The sequence below is a fragment of the Molossus molossus genome, unplaced genomic scaffold, assembly GCF_014108415.1.
Source record: "Molossus molossus isolate mMolMol1 unplaced genomic scaffold, mMolMol1.p scaffold_m16_p_4, whole genome shotgun sequence".
In the NCBI taxonomy this organism is placed as follows: domain Eukaryota; kingdom Metazoa; phylum Chordata; class Mammalia; order Chiroptera; family Molossidae; genus Molossus; species Molossus molossus.
Window position 1 is genome coordinate 67,091,854 of NW_023425377.1, and position 20,034 is coordinate 67,111,887.

The 20,034-nt window shown below is 45.5% G+C and overlaps 1 protein-coding gene and 1 non-coding gene across 2 annotated transcripts; both read right to left on the bottom strand.

Moving 5' to 3' along the window:
• Nucleotides 1-136: 136 nt before the first annotated feature.
• On the bottom strand, nt 137-3,573 carry RPL18A (ribosomal protein L18a). Its single transcript, XM_036240271.1, has 5 exons — nt 3,481-3,573; nt 2,014-2,193; nt 1,146-1,275; nt 464-573; nt 137-297 (listed from the first exon to the last, which is right to left on the bottom strand). The coding sequence occupies exons 1-5, from the start codon at nt 3,496-3,498 to the stop codon at nt 205-207; spliced, it is 531 nt and encodes a 176-aa protein (XP_036096164.1). The 5' UTR covers nt 3,499-3,573; the 3' UTR covers nt 137-204.
• LOC118616669 lies at nt 673-801 on the bottom strand. Its single transcript, XR_004956652.1, has one exon. It is a non-coding gene; the product is annotated as a small nucleolar RNA SNORA68 (small nucleolar RNA).
• Nucleotides 3,574-20,034: the final 16,461 nt, after the last annotated feature.

Consider the following 20,034-nt stretch of genomic DNA (forward strand, 5'->3'; position numbering starts at 1 on the left):
CATTCCTGCCCCTCACCCCACCCCACCTCTACAGATCTCACTGTCTGAGCCCTACTTGAGGAATAAGACTCCTCTCAGAGCAGAGAACTCATAACTTGGCTGCACCCTTTTGAGTTCTGCAGGGTGTGCAAACAAAATAAGTGAGTACCCAAGTTTTCCCAAGGAGTTTATTTGGACAGACCAGGGGATGGGGGCACCCTGTGTCTAAAAGAAGGTGTTGGGCCTCTTGGTGGTGAAGCGTGGTTTGTGCTGGCGACGAAGAACCCGGTGGGGCAACGGAAACTTGATCTTGGAGTCCTATGACAAAGAGAGGCAGGTGAGGGGGGTGGAAGCCTCTTAACCTTATCATTCAAAAGGTCTACACAGGTGTGGACTCGCCCCACTGGGCTCCTGCGTCAGACCCAAGGCTGGAGGGAGCCCCCCCCCAGACCAGCCTGCCCAGCAGGGGCCCCAGCGCACTCACATGGAACTGCTTGACTGCTGGTCGGCGGCACTTGCTGGCTGCAATCTCTTCCACCTTCATGATCTGGATTGAGTGGGCGCGGGCACGGTGCCGGGCCCCCATGTCTCGGTCTGCAGGAGGGAGCAGGGTGAACATGCACTAGGGTTTCTGGGTGTTCACCCAAACCCCCATTAGGTGCCTGCCTAGGAATCTCAGTCTCTGGCCACCAGGAATGTAGAACCTCCTAATTCACTTTGAGGGGCACAGCCACAGCCCCCAAAGGCGACAAGGTTCACTTGTTGTCAGCACCTGTTTAAACTACTGCTATGAGAAACAGCAGTTTTGGGTTTAGGTGCTTAGGTTTTGGCCCTGGTAGGTGGCCCATCCTGGGAGCACTTTGGGCCCCTACAGGTCCCAACATTGGGCTGGGGCTAGACTTGGCTTTGGGTGGGAAGCTACTTCTACACTAGAGGTTGACCCCAAAGGTCCACTTGCTGCCAGGTCTCGGAAAAAAGGTGTTCCCAGAATATCCTCTCCAATTCTGCCCCCTAAGCAAACACCTCCCTTGCACCAAACACCCCCATAAGCCTCTTGCACTTGTCCTTCGTTGTTGGCAGATTGGGAAGGGGGGTGACAAACTGAGCTGCAGATGTCAATGTCAACTATAAGAGGAAGGATCTGGCTGTGGGACACTGTAGCTTACAACATTGGGTGACGGCGCCCGCGGTGGTCAGGTCCCGATACTCCCGGTACATGTTGTGGGTGCCACTGCGGGAATCATAGCGCAGCCAGATGCCGAAGTTCTTTACCCGAAGTGGGGATTTTTCGAACACCTGCCAAAAAAAGAGAATGGCTGAGGGGAGAACAGAAAGTGGGCCCCCACCAGGCCCCTACCCTCTTCTACCCTTGCTGCTCCATGGACAGTCCCTGAACCATCAGGCACCTGAGGGCAATCTGCCACCCACAGAAATTTCCATGGCAAAAGTGGGAGTGCAATAGCCCAGGCAACTTCCCTTATGGAGACCAGCCTAGGCCCTGACTCCAATAGCTGGGCTGAAAACTAGCTGCTGCCCAGTGGAGCCTCATGGTGCAGTCTAGTACCCATCATGGCAATGTACCCAGATGACAGCACCTCTTCCCCTTTCACAGATGAGTCCCAGGTTAAGGTGATGGCCTCAGCCAAGGTGTCCCAGTGCACCAGACACACCATCCCCAGACCTTTAAGAGAAGAGCACTGAGCCCTGGCCAGTGTAGTACCGTGGTTAGAGTGGTGTGTGTGTGTGGGGTGTGTGTGTGTGTGTGTGTGTGTGTGTCCTGCTCCCTTCCTTCCTTCCACTCTCCCTACAAAAAAAAAAAAAAAAAAAATCAATGGAAAAAATATCCTTTGGTGAGGATTAAAAAAAAGAGAGAGAAAAGAGCACTGAGACACCCATTCATCCTGATCTAGGGCCTGAACTACACCTGTGAACAGAACCAGGGGCTCTGAAGAATGGTAACCCTGTGCGGCCAGGCCTGCCCCTTGGAAGATGTAAACCTACTCCAGACCCCACCCTGTCTTGGACACTCCATACCTGCCCACAGTAGACGATTTCCCCTGAAGATTTCTTCATCTTCTTCAGTTGAGACACAAAGTACCAGAAGCGGGACTTGGCAACAACATGGTTAGGTGCAAAGATGCGCATGCGATAGAGGGGTGGTGTGCGACACTTGGGGGTGGGTAGGCAGCGCCCCACCACCTTGTACTCTCGAAGCTGAAACAGAATCAAGGGTGAGGAGGGACTGGCACCCAGGCAACTGTGGAGATTCCCCGCTCTCTTTCCCAAGCCTGGTGAGGACGATTAAGGGATAGAGGAAAAAGTCCCACCCCTGGGCTTCCATGTGAAATCCAGTTGATCATGGGTCACACAACTGTCCAGCCTTCCCTGTAAATGTAAGGGCAGTGTCCCCTTTGCCCTGACTCTGGAAAGCTGGGCAGGGCTATCACCCCACACTGTTCCTCCCCCTCCCTTTATGCTTGTGGGATAAGTGGAGGCCTAGATTTGCAGCCTCAAGCTCCAGTCAGGCAACCTTCTCAAGTCCTTTTACTCTGGAGTTCAGAAACAGTGACCAGCCTGGGATCTCACATCCCACTCCAGGCAGCACTAGGGCAAGAATCCAGTTCCCACTCTAGCCCTGGGCTCCCTGTACTGCTGCCAGGCAACTTGCCGCTGCCTGAATTTTCCTGCCTGAATTTTCCCAGGTGCCCAAAGAAATTTGGGTTACCGAGCAGATAGATGCTCCCTGTTCACACGGATGTGAAAGTGAGGATGTCTGCCAAATCTAAGCCCTGCGATATAGTGGGAAAGAGCCACCTACCTAAATGATTCGCAATCATTTTATCAAAACCAGTAAGAGACAGCCTCAGATAACGCAAACTCGGCTCCTATTTCCACATCTGAGTCGAAATCATTGACCTCGCGAATCACCCGTTCTGAAAGGAACCAATGGGGTCCCTTTCCCAGCGTGGAAACTGAGGCGGGAGAGCTGTACCTGACACTTCCCGCCCTGTATTCCCCCAGGGCTCACTCTTCCATCTATGCATCAGTGTGCTGTGATGCCCAGCACTTGTCTCAGCGATAAGGCTCGCAATCTCTTCGTCAACTCACATTTATAACTTTCTTCTACTTCTCACAGCCATACTGGGGAAAATGGGAATACCATTGCCTCCCCTCACCAAGTTCATTGGGCAATTGAAATTCGGAGACTCAACAAAGTCTGATAGCACGAGCTTACACATCGTGCAACGTGTCCCTTCCCCTGAAAAGGAGACCCGGCTTCCCCGATCCCGCGATCCCCGAGTGGTCCCGGATCAAGAACCGGCCTCCCCACGAGGCTCCCACAGTGGCCGCCATGTTGGCTGCACTTCGAAGCAGCCGCACACGACAGCACGGGTCCCATCCAGCAGTGCGCACCACCGACTCGGCCCACAAACCCTCCTGAGTCTCCCACTTGACCCGCGCCGCATTCTCCGGTCCCCTTTCCTGTCGCGGGCACCTTACCGTGCCCGAAGCCTTCATAGCGTTCTCTCCGCGTTCGCCACTACCCACAAAAGGAAGTGTCTGCCCTTGCGCAGCCGCTCACCACGACTTCGATGCCGGAAGTCCCGCCCTCTCTAAGCCGCGCGTCCATTGGCTCCTTGGCCCTGCGCTCAACCAGATCTGTTTCTTTATTGGTTCTAGATACACCCAACCTCTTTACAGCCTCACCTTCCTTCGAGGCTAGACTACAACCCCCAACAGGCAACGCGGATAGTCCCTCCTGTTCCGCCACGGCCGTAGAGGTGCGTCGGCGCGCGCGGCACGTCGGGAGTAGTAGGCACCCGGAGAGACCTCAATGGCTGGTTCGAGCGTTCTCGCTTTGCCTCAAGCCTATATATAAATAGAACCAGATCTCCAGTGGGCGCGGTTTTTAAAATGCGATCGGGGTGCTTTGAGGTGTTTCGGGGGTCTCGAGCCACGGACCTGAAAGGTCTTATCTGTAAAATGGGAGTAATACTACTGTTTTTCTCCTAGAAATGTGACAATTATTAGATGTCAAAACCCATGTAAAACGCCAGACACAGCGCAATTAACAGGTGATAACATTCGTTAAGCGCTAGAATGCTAGTTATTATTATAGAGATAAGGTTTGTATTTTGTAGTAGCAGAGAGTCAAACCCCATCCACTTGCCTACAGTATAGCTCTTGGGGCTTAGCGTACGGGGTGTGGGAGGGCACGCTAGAACTAATTTAGATGCAGCCCCCATCTTTGTGGGGCTCAGGCAAGATGCTCCTCTGGAGGAGGGACCGAAGATGAAAAAAGAAAGAACCACAAACAGTTCACGATTTCAGTCTGTGAAGAAAAACAAAGAGGATAAATTGGAGGGTTTATTTGGTGTGGGGGAGAGTGGGGGGGGGGGGCACTTAACCCCAGTTAGCATTTTTCTTTTAAATTAAATAATTAATACCTTCATTCACACCCCTTATAATTCACTCATTTAAATTGTACAGGTCGCCCTGGCCAGTTTGGCTCAGCGGTTAGAGCGTGGCTGCGGTCCAGAGAGACACAGGTTCGGTTCCCTCTAAGGGCAGTTTGCCCCTGGCCCTGGTTGGGTCCTGTGGGCCCTGGTTCAGTCAAGCAGGTGGCAGCCACTCGATATGTCCCTTTCACATGGATGTTTATCTTTCACATCGATGTTTCTCTTTCTCTCTCTCCCTCCCACTCTATCTGAACAAAAAATGAAACCCTACCAGGTGTTTTGGGCCAGGGTTTTATTTTGGGAACTGTGAGCCTTGGCATTGCCAATTCCAGTGTTTCAGGGGGAGACAGCTCACTGGTTAACTGGTTGTGACACATTAGGGTTTCACTGGCAAATGCCAGTGTTGGATCTGACCAGTCTCACTTGTACAGGGATTAAATATGGAGGATGCTCCTATTTTTCCCTAGCTACTGGGAACTGATTCAGTCCAACCTGAACCTTTTCTAGTAATGGGACGCCTCCTAGAATCAGTTTCGGCACAAAGAAAGAGGCAGTAACAAGGTTGGGATGCCAGGTCTTGGTTTCTCCCTCTCACAAGGTATTTGCTACTCTCCCCTCTGTAATCGCCTTTTTCATAATACCACCATGGGCAACTCAATGTCTACCCCTCCCAAGAACTCACCTCTGGCCTGCCTTTTAAAACAATACAGCATGAAAAACCTACAGCCAACATCATACTCAATGGGCAAAAACTAAAAGCATTTCTCTTAAGAACGGGAACAAGACATGCCCACTTTCGCCACTCTTATTTAACATAGTACTAGAAGTCTTAGCTACAGCAATTAGACATGAAGAGAAAATAAAAGGGATCCAATTTGGAAAAGAGGAAGTGAAACTGTCATTATTTTTTAATCCTCACCGGAGGACATTTTTACATTTATCTTCAGATAGATCAGGAGGGAGAGAGAGAGAGAAACATCGATGTGAGAGAGACACATCGAGTGGTTGCCATCCACACGACCCCAACCAGGGCCAGGGACAAACTGCAACTGAGGTACATGCCCTTAGCGGGAACTGAACCTGGGACTCTTAGGTCCGTGGGCCAACGCTCTAGCCGCTGAGCCAAACCAGCCAGGGTGAAACTGTCATTATTTGCAGATGACATGATATTGTACATAGAAAACCCTAAAGACTCCATCAAAAATCTACTAGACTTAATAAGTGAATTTAGCAAAGTAGCAGGATACACAATTAACATAAAAAAATCAACAGCATTCCTTTTTTGTTTGTTTTTGTTTTTTGGTACATGCCCCTAGCAGGAACCAAACCCGGGACTCTCTGGTCCACAGGCCAATGTTCCAACCACTGAGCTAAATGCCAGTGCTCAATGGCATTCTTATACAACAATGATGATGAACTCACAGAAAGAGAAACTGAAAAAACAATCCCATTTACTATCACAGCAAAAAAAAAATTAAGATACGTAGGAATAAACTTAACCAAAGAAGTAAAGGACCTCTTCCCAGAAAACTACAGGTAATTGAAAAAAGAAATAGAGGAAGATATAAAAAAGTGGAAGCACACACCATGTTCATGGATTGGAAGAATTAACATCATTAAAATGTCCATACTACCCAAAGCAATCTATAGATTCAATGCAATCCCCATCAAAATACCAGCGACATATTTCACAGAACTAGAACAAACACTCCAAAAGTTCACATGGAACCAAAAAACACCCCAAATAGCCACAGCAATGTTGAAAAAGAAGAACAAAATAGGAGGGTTCACAATACCAGATATCAGGTTATACTGCAAAGCCACTGTAATCAAAACAGCCTGGTACTGGTATAAGAACAGGCAGATAGATCAATGGAACAGAACAGAGAACCCAAAAATTGACCCAAGACAATATGCTCAATTAATATTTGACAAAGGTGGCAAGAGCATACAGTGGAGTTAAGACAGCCTCTTCAATAAATGGTGTTGGGAAAACTGGACAGCTACATGCCAAAAAAAAAATCAAGTTAGACCACCAACTTACACCATACACAAGAATAAACTCAAAATGGATAAAAGACTTAAATGTGACTCGTGAATCCATAAAAATCCTAAAGAAAATGTAGGCAACAAAATTTCAGACATCATACACAGCAGAATTTTCACTGATACAACACCTAAGGCAAGAGAAACAAAGGAAAAAATGAACACATGGGACTACATCAAACTAAAAAGCTTCTGCACAGCAAAAGAAACAACCAGCAAAATGGAAAGGGAATCCACTATATGGGAGATCATAATTGTCAATGATACATCAAATAAGGGGTTAATTATTCCAAAATATATACAGCACTCATACAACTCAATAAAAAGAAGACAAAGAACCCAATTAAAAAATGGGCAGAGGATCTAAAGAAACACCTCTCCAAACAGGACATACAAATGGCCAAGAGACATATGAAAAAATGCTCAATATTACTAATCATCAGAGAGATGCAAATTAAAATAACAATGAGGTATCACCTCACACCTGTCAGAATGGTCGCCATCAACAAATCATCAAACAACAAGCGCTGGCGAGGGTGTGGAGAAAAGAGGACTCCAGTACACTGCTGGTGGGAATGCAGACTGGTGCAGTCACTATGGAAAACACTATGGTGTTATGTACCTCAAAAAATTAAAAATTGAACTGCCATTTGACCCAGTGATCCCACTTCTAGGAATATACCCTAAGAAGCCTGAAGCACCAATCAGAAAGAATGTATGTACTTCTATGTTTCATAGCAGCACTATTTACAATAGTTAAGATCTGGAAACAGCCCAAGTGTCCACCAGTAGATGAGTGGATAAAAAAGCTGTGGTACATATACATAATGGAATACTACGCAGCTGTAAGAAAGATCTCTTATTCTTTGAGATGACATGGAGGGAACTGGAGAGTATTAGGCTAAGTGAAACAAGCCAAGCAGAGAAAGACAAATATCACATGATCTCACTTATTTGTGAAATAAACTGACGAACAAAACAGACCCAGAGACACAGAACTAGGGTACAGACTGACAAACCTCAGAAGGGGGATGGGGAGATAAACCACAGAACTTATATGCATATATGCATAACCAATGGACATAGACAACAAAGCTGGGGATGGGGTGGGGGGGATGGGGAGGAGGGTGTCAATGGTGGAAAAAGGAGAAACATCTGTAACAAAAATAAATTAATAAAACAATACAGCATGGCCACAATGTAATTTAGACAATCAGGAGATCTGGCCCCAAAATGGTACTCTCAAATATAACACCATTCTCCATTTGGATTTATACTGCCACCACCTAGCCAAATGGACCAAGATTCCCTGTGTTCAGGCCTTCTCTGAAGTCTGCCATCACCCTGAACTTTGTTCCTCCTGTCACATCCTCTATGCCTCCACCCCTTGGCCTCCAAAACCAAGAGAAACTCACCTCTAACCCCTCACCACTCTTGGCCCCTTTACCTCCATATCCCACCCTTTCATCTCCAGCTTAAATCTCAGGCATTCTTAGGTAACTGCTGAATCTTTGTGGAGTCGGGGAGGGAAGACCAAGACATGAGGGAAGTTTTGAAATGATTTGGAGCTCAGCACACAGGCTGTGCGCTTTACCTTGGTACACAGTATATCTGGAGGTTTTTCAAACTCTGCAGATCTCAAAATAAAACTAAAATCAACATGGGAAATTGTGCCTCCAAGTCCAGAAACTCCCAGGCCCTAGCCTCATTAACATTCCAGACTTACAAAGATGGGATGATTTAACTTGAAGTGATATCAACTTAAGATGGCTAAAATGTAACTTTTGATGCCTAAATCAATTTTTTTTTTTGCATGCAAATTAGAAAAAGTGGCTTTCGAATGAAAACTTAATGCATAGGAAACTTATCTTGATTGCAAATTAGAAGCTCCTGGGTGGAACACTGGTCAATTAGATTTAAAAAAAAGAAAGAAGGGCTGGTTTCAGGCAAGAGAGGAACAATGATTGTATCCATTTCTTTCTCCAGGACCCTGATGGGTTTGCAAATGAATTTTCTTTTCTGTTAAACAATACAGTGCTGGTTATTCTGACCTATTCCAATTGATATATCTACTGGTTTCTGGGAGCAAGGCAACAGGATTGCTAAATGAAGTCTGCTGAAAAACTATAGTCTGTTTCTATTGCAGAAAGCCAGGTGACATTAAAAAGGATTGTAGAGCCCTGGCCAGTTTGGCTCAGCAGTTAGAGCGTTGGCCCGTGGACCAAAGAGTCACGGGTTTGATTCCAGTCAAGGGCACGTACCTCAGTTGCGGTTTGGTCCCTGGCCCTGGTCGAGGTTGTGCAGGAGGCACCCAGTCAATGTGTCTCTCACATCAATGTGTTTTTTTTTTTTCTCTCTCCTCTCCCCCTCCTTCCCACTCTATCTGAGGATAAAAGGAAAAATATCCTCGGGTGAGGATTTAAAAAAAAAAAAAAGGGCCCTGGCCAGTTTGGCTCAGCAGTTAGAGCGTCGGCCTGCGGTCCGGAGAGACCCGGGTTCGGTTCCCACTAGGGGCATGTACTTCGGTTGCAGTTTGTCCCCGGCCCTGGTTGGTCGTGCAGGTGGCAGCCACTGGATGTGTCCCTTCACATCGATGTTTCTCTCTCTCTCTCCCTTCCTCTCTCTCCCTCCCACTCTATCTGTACAAAAAATGGAAAAATATCCTCGGGTGAGGATAAAAAATAAAAAAGGATTGTAGAAAACCAAAATTGGACTTAGAGAAGAAACCAAAAGTAAGCATAGGGTTGTTCCAAGGGTGTTTTGCCTCCTTCTCACTGATTGGGAGGAATTGAAATTATCATAAAAAGGGAAACCACGAATGCCCCTATGAGTACCTGGGGCTACTTGATTTGTTCTTAACCACACTCAACTAAGTTGTCTCTTCCCTGGGAGTAAAGCTTCTGAAAAAATGTCAAGAATTGCTAATCACTGTGGTACATATACACAATGGAGTACTATGCAGCTGTAAGAAAGAAAGATCTCTTATCCTTTGAGGTGACATGGAGGGACCTAGAAAGTATTATCCTAAGCGAAACAAGCCAAGCAGAAAAAGACAAATACCACATGATCTCACTTATATACGAAATATAATGAACATTACAGTCTGAGGAATTCGGTAGACCCAGAGACATGGAAGTAGGGTACAGACTGACAACCTTCAGAAGAGAGGGTGGTGGGAGTAGGAAGAGATAAACCACAGAACTTATATGCATGTACGCATAACCAATGGACATGGACAACAAAGCCAGGGAGGGGCGGGGGAAATGGGGAGGAGAGTGCCAATGGGGTAAAAAAGGAGAAACATCTGTAACAAAAATAAAATAAAATAAAAAGAATTGCTAATCAATGTCCTTTTTTTTTTTTTTTTTTTTTGGTATGTGCCCCTAGCGGGAACTGAACCCAGGACTCTCTGATCCACATGCCAATACTCCAACCGCTGAGCCAAACCAGAAAGGGCGCTAATCATTGTCTTAAAATCAGAACCTGTCCCCTTCCAACTAGGGAATGTTATAGGACAATATATATCTTTGATAATCAAATCTGCCCCAGTTCACCTGATAGGGTGAGGTTTTGTTTGTTTTATTTTCATTTCATTTCATTTTATTTATTTTTTTGGTACAAGCCCTTAGTGGGAACCAAACTCGAGACTCTATGGTCCGCAGGCCTTCGCTCCAACCGCTGAGCCAAACCAGCCAGAGCTTGTTTGTTTGTTTTAAATCAGTGATGCCCACATATGGTTTTTCCAGAAGAATAATATGAATTTAGAGCTAAATGAATCAGATTGAACCAAAGGGGAAAATGATGATTTAAAGAAACCTCCCAGCCCAGCTGGTGTGGCTCAGTGGTTGAGAGTTGACCTATGAACCAAGAGGTCACCAGTTCAATTCCTGGTCAGGGTATATGCACAGGTTGTGGACCTGATCCCCAGTGGAGGGCATGCAGGAGGCGACTGGTTGATGTTCTCTCTCATTGATGTTTCTATTTCTCTCTCCCTCTCCCTTCTTCTCTCTCTAAAAATCAATAAAGAAAAAAAAAATTTTTTTTAATAAATTAATTTAATTTAATTTAAAAATCTCCCAAAGAGGAAACTAATCTTGAGACTGACTGAATGTTTGCTAACCATCTTTTCTTCATTAATTACTTCCATGAGAGCTTCAGGGACGGCTTAACAGGGCCTGCTCAGAATGACCCAAAACAGCTCAGAGACTTGCAGAGATGCCTCTAACTCTCTGCTTGCTACATATCTGTTTCTCCATAGATGCCGAACCAGTCCACAGTGCTTTGAGAATACCTCTTTGGGATACATGCTCACCTTCTGGGAGAAATTTGAACCTGAGTCCCTCAAGAAAAAGGCTAATCTTTTGTAATACCATTGATTTTATTTTATTTATTTTCTTATCCTCACCCAAGGACATTTTTTTTTTTGCATTTATCTTCAAATAAAGCCGGAGGGAGACAGGGAGGAATAGAGAAATATCGATGTGAGAGGGAAACATCGACTGGCTGCCACCCACACAACCTCATCAGAGGTCAGGGACAAACTGCAACCAAGGTACATGCCCTTAGTGGGAACCAAACCCAGGACTTTCTGGTCCTCGGGCTGACGCTCTAACCACTGAGCAACACTGGCCAGGGCAATACCATTCATTTTAATACTATCTTGCAGCTAGGACCTGTTTTGCCATTCCCAAGGGGAATGGGCAGAGGTTCCATATATCCACACCTTTATGACTCTCAGGTAACCCTAAGCCGTATGCTGCCTAGAAAAACTAGAAAAATGTACCTAAATGTGAAGAAACATTTGAAAAATGGATAGACTTGTCAGTTCGTTACCAACACTTGGGTAGCAACCTAGTCCCTGAGGTATTGGAAATGACTGTCCTGGCCCTGGCCAGTTTGGCTCAGTGGTTGAGCGTCGACCTGTAGACCAGAGAGTCCCGGGTTCGGTTCCCGCTAGGGGCACATACCACCAAAAAAAAAAAAAAAAAAGAAAGAAAGAAAAGAAAAGAAAATGACTGTCTTTGCCTGCCTGGTTTGCTCAGTGGTTAGAGCGACAGCCATCAACCAAAGAGTCGTGGGCCCTGGAATACCTCAAGGATTTATTCTCTCTCTTTTTTTATCCTCACCCGAGGACATTTTTGCATTCATCTTCAGAGCAGGAGGGAAAGAGAGAGAGAGAAACATTGATGTGAGAGAGACACATCGAGTGGTTGCCACCCACATGACCCCAGCCAGGGCCGGGGACAAACTGCAACCGAAGTACGTGCCCTTAGCGGGAACCCGAGACACTCCGGTCCGCAGGCCGATGCACTAACTGCTGAGCCAAACTGGCCAGGGCTATTCTCTGTCATTATAGGTTTTTCAAACTAATACACTGAAATTACAATGGAAGCTTTGCCAATCTAATCCCTACTTTTATGTCTCTGGGTCTATTTTGTTCATCAGCTTATTTTGTTCATTATTTGTTCTTTATATATTGAAATTGTGTATTGAATCTGAAAATGTAAGCTTTATATTGTTCTTTTTATATCATTTCATAATTATTATTTACCAAAAAATTGTTATCTTGGAATGTTATATCTCATACAAAAGCAAAGTTCTTTACCAATTGTATTAACCATGTCATTTTAAGTTTTGTCATTTATAGGCAGTCATTGTTTTACTGTGATGCATTGACAAATATGTTACATCTTTTAAAAGGTTCGTGAAAAGGACTTTGACTTACTCTAAATTACAAGTTCTAAGCAGGTCATCTCTTTGAAATAAATAAATATTTATAAAACTTTAAGAAATGACTATTGCCCTGGCCAGTTTGGCTCAGCGGTTAGAGCGTCCGCCTGCGGTCCGGAGAGACCCAGGTTCGGTTCCTGCTAAGGGCATGTACCTCGGTTGCAGTTTGTCCCCGGCCCTGGTTGGTCGTGCGGGTGGCAGCCACTCGATGTGTCCCTTTCACATCGATGTTTCCCTCTCTCTCTCTTCCTCTCTCTCCCTCCCACACTGTCTGTACAAAAAATGGAAAAATGTCCTTGGATGAGGATTAAAAAAAAAAAAAAAAATGACTGTATTGCCTGGCTGGTGTGGCTCAGTGGACTGGCCAGACAAGAAATGCTGGACACCAGGAATCGAACCATATAAAGAACTAAAACTGTCAAAGAAACACCCAGTTGCACATCCAAATTACTATAGACCCAACCCCGTGCCAAACCCATCTACCAAGATCCCACAACCCACTGATTACAAAGGCTTCCTGCCAGTGGATGCATATAAGGACAAAACTCCAGCCCAGCCAGTGTGGCTCAGTGGTTGAACATCAACCCATGCACCAAGAGGTTGCCAGTTTGATTCCAGGTCAGGGCACATGCCCAGGTTGTGGGCCAAATTCCCAGTGTGGGGCATGCAGGAGGTGACCAGTAGATGTTCTCTTTCCTCGATGTTTCTCTCTCTCCCTCTCCCTTCCTCACTCTCTAAAATCAATAAAGAAAAAAAAATTTACCCTGGCCAGTTTGGCTCAGCGGTTGGAACGTCGGCCTGCGGACCAGAGAGTCCCGGGTTTGGTTCCTGCTAGGGGCACATATCAAAAAGAAAAAAAAATTTAAGGACAAAACTCTAGGTCCTAGGTGCTGCCATCATTGACCTAGTACCCCATGGCTCTGTGCTGTGTAGCACTTTTTTCTTGCATATCCCCATTCCCCATCCCCTTTTCTTTAAAAAATTTTAAAATTTTTTATCTGTATTGTTGAATGTATTACAGATGTTCCTCATTTTCCCCCCATTGACCCCCTCCTCCCCACTCCTGCCCCTCTCCTGCCTTTTCCCACACTGTTGTCTGTGTCCATTGGTTATACATATATACATATAAGTTCTTTGGTTTATTTCTTCCCTCCCGCCAACCCCCTTCCTTTTGAGGTTTGTCAGTTTAGCAACCAATTTGTACTTCTTAATCCCTTCACCTTTTTCACCCATTCCCCCAACTCCCCTCCCATCTGGCAACCAACAAAATGTTCTCTGTATCTATGAGAATGTTTCTGTTCTGACTGTTCATTTTGTTTATAGATTCCCTTGTTAATAGATATGTATTCATTGACATTTTGTTTGTTCATATATTTTATCTTTTTCTTCAAAAAGACCCTTCAACATTTCATATAATAATGGTTTGGTGGTGATGAACTCCTTTAATTTCTTCTTGTCTGGGAAACTCTTTATATGGCCATCGATTCTAAATGACAGCTTTGCAGGGTAGAGTAATCTTGGTTGCAGGTTCTTGCTTTTCATCATTCTGAATATTTCTTGCCACTCCCTTCTGGCCTGCAAAGTTTCTTTTGAGAAATCAGCTGACAGTCTTATGGGAACTCCCTTGTAGGTAACCAACTGCTTTTCTCTTGCTGCTTTAAGATTCTCTCTTTGTCTTGAACCTTTTGCATTTTGATGATGATGTGTCTTGGTGTGGGCCTCTTGGGGTTCATCTTGTTTGGGACTCTCTGTGCTTCCTGGACTTGTATGTCTGTTTCCTTCACCAAGTTAGGGAAGTTTTCTGCCATTATTGTTTCAAATAGGTTTTCCATTTCTTGTTCTCTCTCTTCTCCTTCTGGCACCCCGAAGATGCGAATTTTGGCACGCTTGAAGTTGTCCCAGAGGCTCCTTACACTATCCTCATTTTTTTGAAAATTTTTTTTTCTTTTTGCTGTTATGATTGGGCGTTTTTTGCTTCCTTATATTCCAAATTGATGGTTTGCTTCTTGGCTTTACCTACTCTACTATTGAATCTGTGTAAATTATTCTTTATTTCAGTTAGTGCCTCCTTCATTTCTGACTGTGCATCCATCCTTTCTGACTGGTCCTTTTTTATGTTCTTGAGGCCCTCACTAAGTTCACTGAGGTTCTCACTAAGTTCATTGAGCATCCTCATAAGCAGTATTTTGAACTCAGCATCTGTTAGGTTGCTTATCTCCATTTCGCTTAGTTCTTTTCTTGGGGTTTTGTTCTGTTCTTTCATTTGGGACCTGTTTCTTTGTCTCCTCATTTTGGCTGCCTCCCTGTGTTTGTTTCTATGTATTACTTAACGAGAGATATGGGGCTAGCTGAGACCAGATGCTGCTTGTTTGAAAGAATTTAGGAAAACCTGAAGCAGGATCCAAGACAGGCCAATTCTATGGTAAAGCAACTGGCAACAGCTTGGGTGGACCTGAAAGTTGGGTGGGGCGGGGCCTCAGGGAATCACTAGAGCGGGGCAAACAGTGTGAGCCAGGTTGCTGGAGTCCCAGATAAGGCGGCTGTCTGCTGCCCCAGGGAAGGGCTCACCAAAGGAACAAAGGCCTCTGACAACACGTGTGTTCCGGAGAAAGCCCCCTCTCCAGCCCTCGCTCCAATGCCAAACAGCTCAGTTCTTCCCTGTATGTCTCTGGCGCCTCTCAAGCTGCCTCCCCTCTGAGCTTAGAGGGAGCAAGTCCAAGTAAGCCCATGCACAGGCCTTTTAAGAGGAGCTGCCTGGGGCTCCAGCCGCCTCAGCCTCCCTCCCTGAGCCTCAGTTCCCGCTGTTTTTTTTAGCCAGAAATTATGGGACTTCTCTTCCTGGCACTGGAACCCTGAGTGGAGTGCCTGGTGTGGGACAGGGACCCCCCAGTCCTCAGGGAGGACCTTCCCAGCCGAGGTGTCCTCCTGATTTTTATCTGCCACACGTGGGTCCGCCCCTCCTACCAGTCTTCATGCAGCTGCTTCTTTAATTCCGTAGTTGTAGGACTTCCATTCAGCTTGATGTCAGGCAGTTTTGAATGATGGTTGTTCTGTAGTTTAGTTGTAACTTTGACGTGGTTGTGGGAGGACGCGATACCGTGTTTACCTACCCGCCATCTTGACCAGAAGTCCAAAAAATTTTTTTTCTTTATTGATTTTAGAGAGAGAGGAAGGAGAGGGAGAGAGAGATGGAAACATCATTGAGAGAGAACACCGATTGGCCGCCTCCTGCATGTCCCTCACTGGGGATTTGGCCCACAACCTGGGCATGTGCCCTGACAGGGAATTGAACTGGCGGCGACCTCCTGGTGTATGGGTTGCCACTCAGCCACTGAGCCACACGGGCAGGGGCCCATTCCCTTTTCTTTTTTTTGGTACGTGCCCCTAGCGGGAACTAAACCCGGGACTCTCTGGTCCGCAGGCCAACACTACAACCGCTGAGCCAAACCGGCCAGGGCCCATCCCCTTTTTTAAAAATAAATTCAGTTTTGCCCTGACCCGTTTGGCTCAGTGGTTAGAGCGTCGAGCGTCAACCTGCGGTCCGGAGAGTGCCGGGTTCAGTTCCCGCCAAGGGCACATACCTCGGCTGCAGTTTGTCCCTGGCCCTGCAGGAAGCAGCCACTCAATGTGTTCCTTTCACAGTGAGTTTTTTTCTCTCTCTCTCTTTCTCTCTCTCCTTCCCACTCTATCTGAACAAAAAAATGGAAATGTGTCCTCAGGTGAAATTAAGAAAAAAAAGGAAAAATAAATAAATTCAGTTTTGCTTTTTTTAAATATGTGCTTTTATTGTTTTGTTTTTTTTGAGAGAGTGATACACTGAAGGGCTGCCTCCTGCATGCCCCCCATTGGGGATTGAGCCCACAACCTGGACGTGTACCCCGACACGGAATTGAACTGGGACCTCTCAGTCCATGGGACGAGGCTCAATCCCCTGAGCCACACTGACCAAGCTAAATAAAGTTTTTAAAAATTATTGACTTGGCCTGGCCAGTGTGGCTCAGCGGTTAGAGCGCTGGCCCGCAGACGAGAGAGTCCCGGGTTTGGTTCTCGCTAAGGGCATGTACCTCAGTTACAGTTTGTCCCTGCCCCAGTTGATGTTGTGTGGGTGGCAGCCACTCGATGTGTCTCTTTCGCATCGATGTTTCTCTCTCTCTCTCTTCCCCCCCTCTCCCTCCCGCTCTATATGAAGATAAATGCAAAAATGTCCTTGAACCGTGGCTTGTTTGGCTCAGCCGTTGGAGCGTCGGGGACCAGAGAGTTCTGGGTTCGGCTCCCACTAGGCGCATGTACAAAAAAAAAAAAAATGTCCTCAGGTGAGGAAAAAAAAAAATTATTGACTTGTGAGTTCTTTATTTTACATAGGTACATAGTTCCTTATCAGAGAAATGATTTGCAAACTATTTTCATTCTGTGATAACCTTTTTACTTTCTTTTTAAAAAATTAATTAACTAATTTATTTTCCTTTATTGATTTTATTTTATTATTATTTTTTATTTAATTAATTCATTAATTTTTTTACAAATGTTTCTCCTTTTCCCCCCACTGATATCCTCCTCCATCCCCCTCCCCGCCCTGTCTGCAGCTTTGTTGTCCATGTCCATTGTTCATGCATACAAGCATATAAGTTCTGTGGTTTATCTCCCCCCCCTTCCTTTATTGATTTTAGAGAGAGAGGAAGGGAGAGGGAGAGGGAGATAGAAACATCAATGAGAGAGAACATCAACTGGCTGTCTCCACTGGGGATCTGGCCCACAATCTGGGCATGTGTCCTGACCGGGAATCAAACCAGTGACCTCTTGGTGCATGGGCCAACATTCAATCACTGAGCCACACTGGCCAGGGCTATTTCTGAATATTTAATTCTATTATATTGATCTGTATGTATCGATTTATGCCAATACCACTCTGTTTTGATTACTGCGGCTTTGTAGTCAGGTTTAAATTGAAAAGTGTGAATTCTCCAATTTTGATCTTCTTTTTTAAGATCAAAGAGGCTCGTCTGTGTCCCTTGAATTTTCGTATGAATTTTAGGATCAGCTTGTCAGTTTTTACAAAGAAGCCAGCTGGGATTCTGATAAGGACTGCATTAAATCTTTAGGTCAATTTGGGGAAGGCTGTCATTTTAACAACATGATATCTGCCATTTTACTTTTGTTTTTCTACATCTCATGTCTTTTTGTTGTTTCTCTATTCTTTCTTTGCTGCTTGTATTGCATGAAGTGACTGTTTTCTAGTGTAACATTTTAATTCCTTTAATGATTTTTCAGTACATTTTTTTTGTTATTTCCTTAGTGGTTCCTCTAGGACTAAACATAGATATATTAACTTAGAATCTACTTGGGATTTAGGCAGCCTTAATTTTAATGACATATAGAAATGTGACTCCTATATAGCTCATTTCCTCTTCCTCTTTTGTGCAATTATTGTTATTGTTGTCCTATTATTGTTATATATTCTTCATATGTTATAATACCCACAATACATTGCTATAATTATTACTCCATACAATTATATGTCTGGTGAAGAAGCAGACAATATAAGAGGGCAAGTATGTATTTATAGAGTTTGTTATATTAATTTTCTCCTTTTGAATTTCTGGTTTCCTTCATTCGTTTTTGTGGATTAGTTACTACCTGGTGTCATTTCCTTATCCAATATAGCTTTGCTCCCCCCACTTCCTTTGTGCTGTTATTGTCAAATATACACAGTATAAGCCCAATAATACAATTAATAATACTTATATATGTTTATACAACTGCTTTTTGAATAAGTTAAGAGACAAAAGGAGAAGCAATGCATTTATGCTCTTTTTTATAATTACAGAATTACCGTTATTTGTGGTCTTGCTCTGGTCCCCTCCCTGCACCCAATGCCAGGCGAGAGACTATTGTGAGGATCCACTAGGTGGCAGAGGATCCCTTTCCTGTCTCTGCCCAGCCCAGGCAGGTAGCCTGGACACTGACTAATGTGAATCCTACTAATAGTTTTGTGGTACATCGACGCTCTAGGCCTCAGTCTCCTCGCCTGTAAGATGAGGCTAATAATAGTTCCCAGCTGGTAGGGTTGTGGTGAGATTTAAATGGGGTATAACTGTTAGGACTTGGGGGGGCCGGAGTACTGCTCTTGCTGGTTGTGCCCCTCCCTTTGTGTGTGAAGTCAGGGCTCTGGGCCTCAGTTTCCTCAGAGTATTTGGAGTAAAGGGCAGGTCTAAGGAGGTCCTGAAAAACTCAGGTCTGGGCCTGGGGCACAAATTAAGTGCCCTAGAGAGGGCAGGAGAGGGGCCAAAGGAGGGTAAGTAGTGAGGACAGGAAAGTAGAAAGGAGAGGGGAGGAGGAGGAGGAAGTGGGAAGGGAGGGAAGCAGCCTAGGGGCCTCGTGCTTTTATCTCCAAGGTCTCGCTTAAGGTGACTTGACTTGCCAAGTCACTGGACGTGTTTGTGTTTTGCCTAATGTTTGTTTTAAAAGCTTTGTTTTTCTAGCCCAGCTGGTGTGGCTCAGTGGTTGAGCATTGACCCGTGTACCAGGAGGTCACCAGTTCGATTCCCGGTCAGAGCACATGCCCAGGTTGTGGGCCTGATCCCCAGTGGGGGCATGCAGGAGGCGGCCAATCAATGTCCTCTCTCATTGATATTTCTGTCTCTCTCTCCCTCTCTCTCTAAAAATCAATAAGGAAAAGAAGAATTAAAAGCTTTTTAAAAATTCCTCACCTGAGGATATTTCTCTACTTATTATCAGATAGAGTGGGAGGGAGGGAGAGAGAAAGACAGAGAGAAACATGGTCTCTCTGTGATAGAGCCACTCTGCTGGTTGCCTCCTACAGGGCCCAACCAGGGCTGGGGACAAATCGCAACCGAGGTATGTACCCTTGACCAGAATCGAACCCAAGACTCATTGATCCACAGGCCAATGCTCTAACTGCTGAGCCAAACCAGCCAGGGTTTACAAGCTTTTTAAAAAAATATTTATCTTCCTGCTGTACTTCTGACCCACTGTGTTGCTCCTTTCTGCTCCACCCAGCCTCCAGCCCCATAGGAATCCAAGCTCAGGAAGCTGATCCTGGGCCTTAGACCACAGGCCAAGCCCTCCTATTCTGCTCACCCCCCTTTTCCATTGTGGCACCTCCATCCTCCCAGGGCTCACCTGGCTGGAGTTGTGCGCCAGTCCATTTGTCCTCAAAATGCCCCCAAGCCACCCACTCCCCTGTGCCCTAGATTCCAACCCACCTAGACTCTGGTCTCTTGTTCTCAATTGTCTTTGCTCCCAACCCTCCCAAATTCATTCAAGTCATTCATTACTTTATTCATTTATTCAATAGCTACCTTGTGCCATGCACTGAAAACACAGCCCTGATCAGGACAACCAAAAACTCCAGCTTCAGGGGAACTGACAAATGAATGGGGTAGATGAACAGAAACAAGATAAATAAGAAAAATATATATCAGGGCAGAGTGATATGTGTCAGGGAGAAAAATAAAGTAAAGAAAGGGTTCATGAGAGCTCCAAACAGTGTTTCTCCCCACCCCAGCCAGGGGCCAGACCTCTTTCCCCTTTGCTCAGTCTAATCAGAGGTGTCCCAGGCCATTGTCAGAAGGGAGAGCAAAGCATGCTGGAACCTCTTCTTTCCTGTCACTTTATCTTCCAGCCTCAATTTCCCCCTCTGTAAATGGGGATCACAGCACACTCCTCTGAGATCGTTTCAGAATTATATGAATTGCTACATGTAAGTAAAAGGTCTGAGCAGGCGGGAGATCATGTCCACAACATAAGGCCAATGTAGAGCAAAACGGCTTTATTACATGCACCCGGGTGCAGGCAGGCT

Excerpts from the sequence above, each read along its gene's own strand:
- RPL18A (XM_036240271.1), bottom strand. Across the intron at positions 1,276-2,013 it reads AAATCGTCTACTGTGGGCAG|GTGTTCGAAAAATCCCCACT; the intron begins GTATGGAGTGTC and ends TTTTTTTGGCAG. Across the intron at positions 574-1,145 it reads GGGCGCCGTCACCCAATGTT|ACCGAGACATGGGGGCCCGG; the intron begins GTAAGCTACAGT and ends TCCCTCCTGCAG.